The sequence below is a fragment of the Belonocnema kinseyi genome, chromosome 5 (genome assembly GCF_010883055.1).
Source record: "Belonocnema kinseyi isolate 2016_QV_RU_SX_M_011 chromosome 5, B_treatae_v1, whole genome shotgun sequence".
Classification (NCBI taxonomy): Eukaryota; Metazoa; Arthropoda; class Insecta; order Hymenoptera; family Cynipidae; genus Belonocnema; species Belonocnema kinseyi.
In genome coordinates this window covers 12,492,888-12,506,374 of record NC_046661.1, presented here as the reverse complement: position 1 = coordinate 12,506,374, position 13,487 = coordinate 12,492,888, and the positions used below count along the sequence as shown (strand labels likewise).

General features: G+C 35.6%; 1 protein-coding gene across 3 annotated transcripts in view; it reads left to right on the top strand.

The window, feature by feature from the left end:
* LOC117172423 (zinc finger protein 521-like) overlaps positions 1-13,487 on the top strand; it is a 151,946-nt gene that overhangs the window by 45,615 nt on the left and 92,844 nt on the right. For 2 of the 3 annotated variants that reach the window (XM_033360344.1, XM_033360343.1), the window contains exon 2: positions 10,689-10,835. The exons of the other annotated variant lie outside the window; for it this stretch is intronic. In XM_033360344.1, the coding sequence (XP_033216235.1) occupies positions 10,689-10,835 (147 nt within the window). The remainder of the gene's footprint in view (positions 1-10,688; positions 10,836-13,487) is intronic. 3 annotated transcript variants of the gene reach the window in all.

The following is a 13,487-nucleotide window of genomic DNA, read 5'->3' as shown; positions in this document are numbered from 1 at the left end:
AATTTTTTCTACTTTCAAATATCATGAAGAGCTATAGTTTAAACCAATTTAGAATCAAATTCATGAGGTCGAAAAAAGAGGCGAAATTTTGGGTCACTCTTTATTTTGACCAATGTCTACAGTGGGAATCGATTTGAAGGTTATAAATTCAACAAGACCAAGAGCGTATTTTTTGTATGGACTCAACTCAATTGTAGGAAAATACGTATTTTCTAGGATCGAAGAAGTTCCCGATAATGTTAGCGTCAATGAATCATCCATGATGACGACTAGTGTTTGACTGACTTGAAGTCATTAGTCTACGTTTATATAGGTTATACCTACTTTCAGATTTTAATTCTTTACCTCAAAGTTTAGACATAAATGCCCACATAAAAGTGTCATAATTTTGATACCTTTCATGATTATATTTTACGCTACCAACACCTACATACTTAAAGCGATCCAAAGGTGGCCTAAAGTTACCAAAGCTATCAGAATACATGAATTTATTGTTACTCTTATTATACGCAACCGAATGAGTCCTATCATATTTACGGGACCAACCCTCTGGTAATCCATTTCGCATAAAAACACCTCGAAAATTTTTTAATTTTCAAAGATTTTGCGAATTTAAGTCTGCATCGGTTAAGGCTCGGTTATAGATGAATTCCCAAGTCCTGTTTACGGTTTCAAATAAAGACTTTTCCCCACAACAATGGCTTCCATTGTCTTATTATGACGTTTACACTCTGAAAGTTGCTTTTTTCCGAACTTGCATCATTCACAGTTTTAGCTATTCCAGCAACTCCACCAGCTCGCGCTCCAGCAGCACTGAGACCCGCAAAAACGGGTATGAGAAAGGGTAACAATCCTCCTACTTCACTGGTATAGGTAGAATACGAGGTTTATTCACATTTCTTCTTTCACCAGCGTTCATCAACGCTGCGCGTGGATGCCTGAGAGCCGATTTAATTCCAGTTTGAGCATCATTAGTTGGTATAATTGCTTTTTTAGCTGCTGTAACTATTTTTTGAGTGTGGTAGCAGAAACTTTTCACCTATATCTGACTCTAGAAAATGCACTTTTTTCAGCTTTTTCAGCTAATACTCTAGCAGCTACGTTTCTTGCCTCAACGTTTTCTCTATTTAGCGAATTAGCGATATCGTGCTCCTTACAAGCACCGTCAAGAGTATTAATTCCAGGATCATATCGCGCAAGTCGTTTTGCCAATTTTGTGTCTGCCCCAGATTACGGGTACCCAGAAGATGACCTCTGCCACGTTTCACCTCTTTCTAGGATCACTTACGGCTGACTGTAGGTTTGTCACCGTGGACTAACAGATCTGTTAGAGTGATACTTTCAGAACGACGAATGACAAATGACGAATGCTTTGTTGGCTCTATTAGTACACCCAAATGGATTGAGAGGCTCGAATTCCTAAACAGCTTATACCTGACAATGTTAATTTGCTTGTATTATCTTTTTTGAGATGAATGTGAATGAGATGAATGTGAAGCAAATATATGATGATCATGTTAATACTGACATGCCGTATTCACAATTTAACCCTTTGAGACGCAACTTTTTTTCAATCATTACATTGTTATTTTTAGCTTTATATAGGTTTTTGGGGTCGCTCATTTCGATTCTGACTTCAGAATTGTGAAATTTAAAATGGCAGATCCAATATGGCGAATGTATTTGTTTAAATTTCATGTTTTTTTTATATTGGCCTAAAGCGTCTTCTAGGGGGTTTTTGGGGTCCTTGATCACGATGGCAACGTCAGAACTGCAAATTTCAAAATGGCGTATCCAATATGGCGACAGTATTAGGCTAAATTTCATTTTTTTTATATTGGCATAAAATGAACGTCGAAACTAAAGTACCGGGAGGCGCCAAAGTTCAAATTGAATTGGTGCGAGATAAGACACCAATTAAAAAACAAAAGAAGGAGTTTGACGATGAAAGCGCCGATGCAAAAAGGGTGAACAAACAAAGCAATAATTCCAATTATACCTTTTATTAACGTTAAAGTTCGTGATCAATGAAGGTAACAAGAGTGCGCAGAACGTCTTCTTATATAGGAATCGGCGAAGCAAAGCTAAGCGTCGTCGAATTTTGTAATTCTGATATCAGAATTGTAATCAGCGACCCAAAAAAAACCCGTAAATCATGTTTTATACTGACTGTAACAAAATTTTCCAATTTCGTAAAAACTGGTTGCTATTTTGTAGGCGCCATTTTGAATTTTTGAATTCTGACATCAGAATCGTAATCAGCGACCCCCCCCCCCCTGTAAATCGAGTTTTATGCTCATTGTAACGAAATTCGCAAATTTCGTAGAAAAATGGCTGCCATTATGTAGTCGCCTTTTTGGATTTTTAAATGCCATCATCAGAATCGTAATCAGCGACCCCAAAAACTACAATCGAGTTTTATGCTCATTAAGAAGTTATCCCTGTCTCTCAAAATCTTTTATAGACCAACATAATAAAAACCTCTATTTTTGCATATTCTGGGAATTTTTTTTTGAGGAAACTGACCTACTAATTCTGCAAAAAATATATTGTTTAGTTACTGTTTCAAATATTTGCAAAAAAAATTTAGATCTCCAGGACTTGTAGTTTAGACACAGCCGAATTTATTGTAAAAAAAAAAGATTTTCGAGTTTTAATTGTCATAACTAATGAGTAATTAACAAATTCACATACTTTTTTGTGCTTGTTGTACTTCTTACATCCCCAAGAGTTTATTAAAAAATAGCATTCGTATTTATATGTCAACGCGAACTAGAAATCCAATAAAAACTTAGGAGAAGTAGGTGGGACGTATACGTCCCACTGCGTCGCAAAGGGTTAAACAAATATACTTAGCTTGTCAGTATGTTGATAAGCATGGATTTTTTGTAATGGATAAGGACAGAAATCTTAATCGAAGTAGATTTAGAAAATGTTTTGACAGTTTTGTTAATCCTTAAAGCAATAAATATGTATGTAATGACTACATATAGACAGTTGTACTTTGAACACTACGGCATTAAAATGTCTACATCAGAGGAGGGCTTTCATAAGCAAAGACATATTTTGCATAAAATTGCTAAAGCTTGTGAAACGATTCGACGAAAGCATAGATTACAAAAGTTAATGGTTTTGATACTGTTAACAAAATTTATCCAATCGGAAATAAAGAGTAAAATATAAAATAAAGTGAAGAGTGATTCTGAAGCAGATTTTCAGCAAGTTTCAAAATGAAGGTGAAGAGTTAAATGATGAGGATGATGGAACTTCATTCTTGTCATCGAAAGACAGACTAATCATTGGAGAATCTTTGATAATTTTGAATAAAAATCTTATTAGTACGGGAACTGTAAGCTACCTAAAGGCTGTGAGTTTGCTTGAACTTTTGTTTAAAAAGATACTAAATAGTACTGTTATAAATAATGAAGATTTTGAAGATTATAAAAATATTGTAATTTCAACAAATGTGCATCGAAAAACTTATAAGTTTGATGAGGATGTATGTGATAATAAATCTTTCAAATACACAAATTTCGTAAAAAAAATAACTAATTCCCTTTTCACCTTTGAAAACTAACATTAAACAAATTCAAAAGCGCTCTTCATTGTTCAAAGGTTTCATTCCAAAATATATTATAGGCACAAAGGCTAATAAATTAGACTACAGTATTGAGATGATCCAAATGAATTAATGGGTCGATTACGCTTACTATTGGCATCTCAAGGAGCTAGATTATGATATCGAAAAGAATAAACTATGCAATATACCTGATGCAAAAGATTTAAATGCTGCAGTAAATTCAAATATGATGAAATACGTGTTCCAGGCATGAAATTCAGACTCTGCATTGTGCCATAGCTTCCTTGCGTATTGAAGTTGTTAACAATAACATGATTATTGAAACTCTTGGAACTGCCACAAATAAAAGTTTACATATTTTAAAAGTTGATGCAAATTCAACTCAAGAACTGTTGCATTGCAATTCAGAGCTCATTTCTCAGTTGGATGTCAAGCTGAACATACTCAAAAATGGATGACGAGAAGCTGCAACTGGTGAAGGAGCTACATAAACCTGCCAGAAGAAACTACCAACGTCGAAATTTTCATATCTGCAGCATTGATGAGGCCTGGCAAGCTTATCTTGTTAAAATGCAACCATATGAGAGAGTAAACGAAGGATACAAGTACATCTTTACTGTAATTGAAATTTTGTTCCAAATTTTCTTGGGCTGTTCCCGGTAAATTCAAGAAGAGTGAAGATCTAGCTTCTTATGAAACGATATAAGATAAATTTGTATTCGACATTTAATAATTTAAAAGCATTAATTTGCAAGCATTTTAATCGTACCTTGAAAAATCAAATGTGGAGCAAAGGCATAATTATAAGTGGATAGATATTTTGAAAGATTTAAGGGCATGTGATACGTAGAAAATGATCCATTTTACCAGTGTTAGGTTTTCTCGACTCTTTTTCTACAATAATAAAGATTTTGTCTTAAAATTTTGGGTCATGATAGCAAACATGATACGGACGTCCCTGGACTATTTTTTGTGGGTTAATTCGAAAAAATGTAATTTTGCTAAATATGATTAATTTGTGCGATACTTAGGCAATAGTATCGATTTTACCAGTGTTGAATTAACTTGGCTTTTTTCCTGCAATAATAAATATTTTGCCTTCAAAATCTGGGGAATGATAGCAAACATGAAAACGGACGTCTCATCAGTAGGACAGAGACCTACATTATCGGAATGACAGAGAGCTGAAAAACGATCCTAACCTCAAATTATACATCAGTATACATCAGACTATCAGGATGAAACCAAAAGATGTTACTAAACAAAATGAGAAAAGATGTTCAATGTATACAAACTTTTTAATGTGTATCAAGCAGTTACGAAAACTAAATTTAAAGTTCGAGATAAATTACGTATAGGTAAATTGAAGCATGTTTTTGAGAAAGGCTATAAACCGGATTTTTCAACTGAAATATTTACTATAAGTTATGATAAGAATACTGAACCAGTGACGTATATGCTTCAAGATTATCAAGATAAAGCTATTGTAGGTAGGTACGTTAAAAAAAAACAATGTAAGTTTCGACTTGGGAATTTCCGAAGATAATTGTCACAAGGGAAACTTTTTGTTAAATCTCTCAAATAAATTATTTTCCATTTAATTATAGGAATCGATCAGATGGTAATGAGGTACAGTCAGACCTCGATTCTATCAATTTTTCGGGGCGAGTATTTACGTTATTAAAAACAATCAGGGTGAATACTGTAAGGGCACCAGACGAGAAGTTCACGATATCGGTGGTTGACAGAATCGAGGTCCAACTATATTTCGGACTTTAAAGTCATCTAGCAAGATGTTAGCACACTGGGGGCTAAGGAATAATACTAATTACAGGGGATGGAACTTAATTTGTTCTTATAACTTGGAAAATATTATATTTTACTGTCTAGCCGGTTTGGCCTGGCAGCCAGCCAGCCTGTAATGCTAACGTACCGCGACTTTTTCTACTGCGTATGTACCTAAAAGCGCGAGTCTATGTAAATTACAAAGTATAAACATGTAATATTATCTTATTAATAAAATTTTTAAAGTAATTAGCTATTTATTAGATTTAATTTAATTAATTTTTTAAAGTAAAAATTCGTTTTAAATATATATCTATATTATTATTAATATCTGTTATTGTAGTTTTTGCGCAGTAGCTCAAGACGCCCACACTGGAATCATTGTAAATAAGCATTCCGTTACTTTGTCAGAAAGTTTAGTTTTCAAGCTGTGTCTACCTTTTTTCATATTGTAAAGACAAGGATGGATTATGAATGATAATAATCCATTAGTTCCCTTTTGTTTTTATCGCATAATACAAATGCAGAGTTACCTCTAAGACTAAACTTTCTTTCAAATTATCGTCAACTTGGATTGTTCAATAGACTGGATTCAATACGGTAGAAATGGAGATTTAATATCACTAGACAGAGATGTTTGATCCTTTTTCAAACGAACTACTGCAACCATCTATTTTTTATATTACGCACCAGAAAGAGAGAGAGATGACTATCAATAATCGGGCCACGCACTGCTGGCCGCCATGGCCTGTTTGAAATTTGTTCCACGTCGAATGCACTACCAGCACTGCTAGTACTCTCGCTAAACACCTTCCGCTCTTCCGTCGGTAACTGTGACTTATACATGAAATTATTACCTACGTCCGCCAACAGATGACTCAAAGCCGCTCTCGCATACCGCCCTAAACTTTCCCTCTCTTTGCACTATTTCACCTCTTTACATCCCCTGCAGACACCCTTTTCTCTTCCCTAATATCCTCCAGCACTACAAGAACCACCTTTGTTCATCATGAGGGCCAAACTCCTTATCACAAAACTACCCCGCTCCCTTGCCAACCTAACCTCACTTTCTCTATTTAGTCAAATCCCACCCCATAACTACAATAAAAATTAATTTTCATGAATCATCTTTCTGTAGTACTTTGTAGGTGTAAATTTGTCAATTTAATATTTACAGCCGCTTTTTTATATATAAAGTCAGCATTTGACACTTCACTTGTATATTAACCTCCTCCAGGGTAAAGTCAGGTGTACTTTATCCACTTATCAATTACCCCAACCGTCATTACCCTTAGCCTAGCTGACTTTACCTAAAATTAATGATTACCTGCAACATTTTTACCCCCAGTTTTTTTGTGATAGTTGCATAAAGCAGTGTTTATGCAGGCTGCATAAAGCTGCGTTGGAGGAATGGTAGACTGTGTACGGACCAAGTACGTGGTTTACGAACCCATGCTCAGAACGATAATTCATCTGCTAACACTACGTTCGGTCAGTCGCGTTGGATATTTTCGTTTATCCATGCCAGTCTCATGCGCTCAGGTTTCAAGAACGGTTACAGGACCGTGCTCCTCAATTCATAAATGGCAAATCCTAAACGGCGTTGCATCGTCTGTAGCCTTCTTGACAAAACTTTTTAGGCTCGCCGAAAATTATAGGTGGGAATTCTCAAAAAGCTTAATTACCATCTTATCCTCGTTTTTCATGGTTACCCTTGTTTTACCCCTGTCTGGCAAATCGTCAACGTTTTGCATATAGTGTACATTAAACCGCTGCTTCTTATCGGGTGATCAACAAATTCACCATGACGGAAGTGTACAAGCGAAAAAAAGGAATAGTCGAAAAACTGTTACTGATATTGATAATGAAGTCGCGATATTAGCCGCAGCCACTCATGACCCCGATGTTAGTACTCGAAAACTGAGCCCTGACTCCGGATTCTCTCAAAGCAGTGTTTATAAGGTATTAAAACCTAATAAATATAATCCCTTTCATATTGCACTGCATCACGAATGGACGCTATTGAGCGCTTCTGCAGATACAAGGTAATCCGAATTTCTCTTTTCGAGTATGGTTCTCAGACGAGTCGTTTGTCACGAATCATCGTACGGTTAGTCGACATAAAATGCATTATTGGAGTGTGGACACCCCACACTCGTTGTGCAAAGTTGAGCATCCGCTTCCTTGTTCCGTGATAGTTTGGTGTGCAGTAATTGGAGAACAACTTATAGGTACTGAATCGCAAATTCAACGGTCACTAAATCGGCAGAGGAGGTCCGGTAAATTGACCTGCCAGGTCGCCATACCTTACGTCGCAGTATTTCTTTTTGTGGGATTATTTAAAGAATCTGGTTTATCAAGAAGTGCCAACAACTCTGGAGAACAAGAAACATCGAATCAGAACTGCTTGCAACCAAATAACATCAGATAAACTCCGCAGTTGTTAGAATACTTTCGCACCGCGGGTTAACAAGTGCATCGAAGTGGGAGGACACCATTTTTAGCACGTAATGTAAAATGTTGATTGAGAACAAGGACCCCGATTGAGAGAGGCAATGGTACTTACCGAAAAAAGCACCTCGATGATGCGGGGCAAAGGGTCTCACCGAAAAAAGCAACCCCAAATGGAACATACGTCTACTACATCCACGTCGTTGTTCCTGGATAGCGCTAAAAGTAGTTAATACATGGACTGCTTACACACTTGTAGTCGAAATGAGAAGCTTTTGTTTTAAAATAAAATTTAGCTTTCTAATTTTTCTACTCCACTTTAACCCCCTTGCCAGGTGTGTGGAAGGGGTGTTGGAAACTAAATTCACTACAATCTACAGTTGGACTCGTCGGGTCGGGACGGACCGGGTCTCCACTTTCAATCCGACAGGTCGCAATAACCGATCTTAGCTACACCTTCTGGTAGTGGCGTATCTTAGAATGTACAAGGCCCTAATATATGACCGGCCGTTGCAAGCCGGTCAATTTTCATACATACATCAGTGAATTCCTTCGCGTGGAGTCTACTGGTTCTTTGCGCGCGTGCGCGTACTTATCACGGTCAGTGGCATTTCTTGAACAGTCAACAATGCCAGTTTTAGCCAATGCAGCTCCATCTGAATCTGCAATAAAAAATAAAGGTTTAATTTTTAAGCCCCCCGCCATTTGTGGTGCTGTATGGGGTAAATTTATACGGGATCGCTTTTCCATTTTGAAAATAAAAAGTTTTTATCGTGGACATTTTTTTCGTTAGATGCATATTTCTTGAGATATTTCGATGTCGTTACATGCACGCACGCTTGAATCCTGTAACAGCTTTAGCTAAAAATTCATCATTCAATAACTATTCATTTATTCACTTTGAAATTTTCACAGTATATTCTGGAATATGTTAGGAATATGAATCTATAAAAAAGTGAAAAAATTAAGTCTTTTTTAAAAAAGTTAAGACCACTTTCTTAAGGGCATGTGATACTTGAAAAATTATCGATTTTACCAGTTTTAGGTTCCCCCGGGTTTTTTTCTTTCAATAATAAATATTTTGTCCTAAAAATTTGGGACATGATAGCGAACATGCTAACGGGCGTCCCCGGATTCTTTTTTGTGGGTTAATTAAAAAAAATTAATTTTGCTGAATTTTATGTGTGTGTGTGTATTTTGACTTTATGTATACACCGAATGACAGAGAACTGAAAAACTAGCCTAACCTCAAAATAGTGCACATACATAACATTTTTATTTAGCACAATAATTTTTGTTCTTATTTTCCCTCAAAAAAAGAGTCCGGGGACTTCCTCTATAGTATTTTGTAGCATCTTCGAATGTAGTTTTAAATATTGTCATTTTTTTGGAAAAAAAATCCGAGCAAACTAAGCCCGGTTTACCACACGACGAAGGGGGTAAATCTCCCGTGGAATGATCCATATATATTAATTTTTTTATTTGAAGTATTATACAATTTTTTTAAAACTTGTTCTCGAGTGAACTCGGTTTTTCATCATGGTCACGAACTGAGGCAAGTGACTGATTAGCTGAGGATGTTATGAGTTAATTTAATACGATGTTTTAAATCTTTTGCGATGATGTTGTATGTACGAAATTAGGAGTATGGTGTAGTTCGCAGTTTGTCTTTTACCGTTGTTGTCCTTACACAGCGGCTGCGAGTATTGGAGGTGATAACAGTCGTCTCTGAATGCTTTTTTAGAGCTACCATTTTTGTATTATTAGGTGCGCAACTAAGTTACCGCTGTTTGCCAATAGATGGCTTCTGCAGTAAGTGTTCGTCGATTTTGTCATTCAACACGTCATGAACCAAGCTTAAACATATGTTAAAAAAAACCGTGTTTACACATTAGTGATTTTATTATGGCTTCATATACTTTTGGTTGTGTTAAAATTTCCGATTTTGTGCCTTCTTTTTTTGCCGCTGAAGAATTTTTTACAGGCGAAAAAACGACGCTCTAATGGCACAAAATGGCACAAATCATAAGGAACTCAAGTTCCTTGCTTTTTAATTATTCCCAACGCATGCGATCGCTTGGAAATGGCTTGGCGGGTAACTATTGATGCTGAAGCATGTTATTCTTGCGTTTGGTACGGATCCTCATTGAGCAATGCCTCCAATTCAGCGTCTTTGAAGGTTTTTGGCATTTCTTTACGCGAACGGTCGTCGACATTGAAATCACCGTCTTTGAAGCGACGGAACCAGTCATGGCACGTTGTTTCACTTAGAGCAGCATCTCCGCAATTCTTTTGGTGCTCTCGATCCTCTTTAGCCGCCGTTTTCTTCGAATGAAAGAAGAAAATCAACACTTCTCGCAAATAACGATTGTTTGGTACAAAATCAAATATTTTCACTCAAACAAAAGTATATGATGCCAAAATAAAATCACTAATGTGTCAACACGGTTTTTTTACCATATGTCTAAGCTTGGTTCATGACGTTTTGAATGTCAAAATCGAACAGCACTTACTGCTGGAGCCATCTATTGGCAAACAGCGGGAACTTAGTTGCACACATAATATAAATTTTTTTTTTCCAAACTTGTTTTCAAGTGAACACAGTTTTTCATCATATCCACGGACAAAATTAAGTGACTCACGATATGAGTATGTTATAAGTTAATGTAATACGATGTTTGAAATCTTTTGCGATGACGTTATAAGTACAAAATTAGGAGAACAGTTTATTTGGGAGTTAATCTTTTACCCCTTTTCCTTGCACAGTGGCCGCGAGCATTAGAGATGACAACAGTCGCCTCTGGAGAGCTACTGTCTTTTATATATATATATCTAAAATAAAAAATAATGATTATTGTTCTTGTTAATACAGATAAAAAGCGAGCAGAATCTACCGAAAAATGTTTGCCACGCCTGTGTGTATAAACTGGAAATGTGGAACGAATTTAAAGAACGATTTACCAGATCAAATCGTTTGTTGCTAACACGTTTGGAAGTTGCGGAGACTACCGAATATTCTGTGAGCTCACTTACATTTTATAAAACTAAAGAGTTTCTCTGATTATCGGAGTAGTACGTCTTGAATTACGGATCCTCCATGTATTATTTTCTGCCTTCGTATTTCAAAGTCAAATAAAATTTAGTCTTGCCATTTTGTAAAATAAACGAAAGTACATTAGCAAACTATTGTCCGGGTGGGGAGGGTCAGTAATTCGTGATTCATACCTTGTAAATAATTAGATACTATGAACCACTAATGGTACCCGGCTAGCCCCGATTGATTTAAACAGAAAAAATCTTGCCCTCTTCAGTTTTCTTTTTTTTTTTTTGTGCAGGATATAACAACTATTTTAATAACAAAGAAAAAAAACTCGCAATGCATTTTTGAAAAAGTGTTATAAATTTTTTTTTTGCAAATTACGATGCATTTTCATTTAACTTTTAATTTTTTGCCGTTCGTAGAACGAAATTATGAGTCATGTCATTTATTGAATATTTAATCAATATTATTAATAAAAACTCGTCTTTCTTTTATCTGTCGCTTGGAAAATTTTACATTGGATTTAAATTATTTATTCTGAAATCATTTCTAGGATTTATATTTTGAAATTAAGTTAGGAACAAAGTGTTTCAAACGAAAATTTCAATGTTAAATACGAAATTTCAGTGGATGCAGTGACACATTTTATAGATATATGCTAGCAAGAATGGGGTCTTATTCCTGATGCCTGTACAATTTTGACCTAGGGGAACAGAGATGCCTGTATAAAAGATATTTTGAGAGTTTTAAGGGGATCTTGAAGGAAAGGAATCGCGAACATGTACGCTTTCATCCATGTGCTACATAGTATGGAGGGGTGATTCCCGACTCGCATCGGACCACCTGAGTAGTATACCCCCATCATTCCGTTCAGCGCGTTACCAATGCCTTGCTTGTTCTAGTCCGGGATTAAATCTTAAGAAGGCAAGTGTACTTGAAGTATTGTAACTGGATATTATAAATGGATATTGTAAATTTTATTGCCCGGAATCCCGACAATAAAATTAAACTGTTGTTTGAGTTCTTACTTTAGAAATTTGAGAACAAATTTATTATTCTAAAATGGGCATTATCAATCTCTCTTCAATTGAATATGGAAAGAAATGTTTCATCAAAAAAAATCCCACTAAAAACATGTGCAATGCAAAAAATTTGCAAGTAAACCCCAGGGTGTGTAGCGGATCGGGAAACCGGGAAAACCCCGGAAATTTTATTTGTGACCGGGAGTTTTTCGTAATTTATCGAAAAAACTAATTTTTCAAACTTATCTTCTTTTTATTCCATTTCTACTTTATCTACAGTCACAAAGTTCCTTCCTATGTTTATCCTATTTACAGATTTTTTCAACCAGTTGTAAACGTTGCATTGTTTTTGGAACGAAGGCGGATAAAATAAAGTTAACAATACATAGAGCTGTGTAACTTGCCTTAAACGATGGATGCGCTTAAAATTATGACCGTCAAAACTCTCGATTAGATCACTTTTGGACACACGCTATTTCTGCTTCGGGAAGAACATATGAGAACTTCACAGAATTTTTAAGAATGATACTCATATTGACCCATGGAAATTCAGCACTCGAACGAGGATTTGCAATCAAAGAAGATTGTTTAGTCGAAAATCAGAGAGTCACAGTCCGGGAATTTCAAATTGCCTGATCATTAGATACCCTGCAACCATATGAATGTGTAAAATTAAAGTTGGCTAAATAATATGGAAAAACTAATAATAACTACATATATAAAAAAGTGTGTTTTATATACAGCAATGTTTTATTAAAATCATTTTGTTTATAACATTTAATCCCTTGTCAATATTTTTGTAATGTTCGTTTCTCGACTTTCTCCAAGATCTTCCTATAAAAATGCACAGTAAACAATTGCGAAAGTTGATGAGCATATCAGGAAACCTTTTGGCAAGAAATTTATTGACTTTTAATAATGTAATAAGTATGATAGGGACATATTTATGCCTGATAAAGGAAGGTACAGATATGGGTTTTTATTATACAGGGTGTTCCAGAACTAAGTGTATGGACTTATATGGCTGTATAAACAAACAAAAAATGAACCGAAAATTCTTTTGGCAAAAATGTATGGAAGCTTTAGTTTTTGAGTTTAAAATTATTAATCTGGACTAATCAGTAGCGCTGCGTACGTGCCTGAGAAGGAGGCCAACGCTTTGTTAGCGACCGCTGCCTCTCTACTACTCGGCAGCGAAGTGGACTCAACACACACAGCGTTGACCTCCCTCTCATGCACGTATGTAACGCTCCTGATTGGTGCAGATTAATCATTTCATAACTCAAAAACTAAAGCTTCAAAAAACTTTTGCTAAAGGAAGTTTTGGTTTATTTTTCGTTTGTTTGTACAGGCATATAAGTATGGACACTGAGTTCTGGGACACCCTGTAAAGGAGCTTTTAAATTTAAATTATTTTGAGTAAATTTATATCGTTTAACAATTAGTAACTTCTAAATTGTGGGTCCGGATGCAATAAGGGCACATAAAATTTTTTCGTGCGAAAACGGAAGTCCCCTGGAGGCTTTAGAAAAAATTTTCGAATTTTAATTTTCAAAAGATATATATGGATGTAAAATTTGATTGCGCATCTTTTTTTCTTAAGACAAAA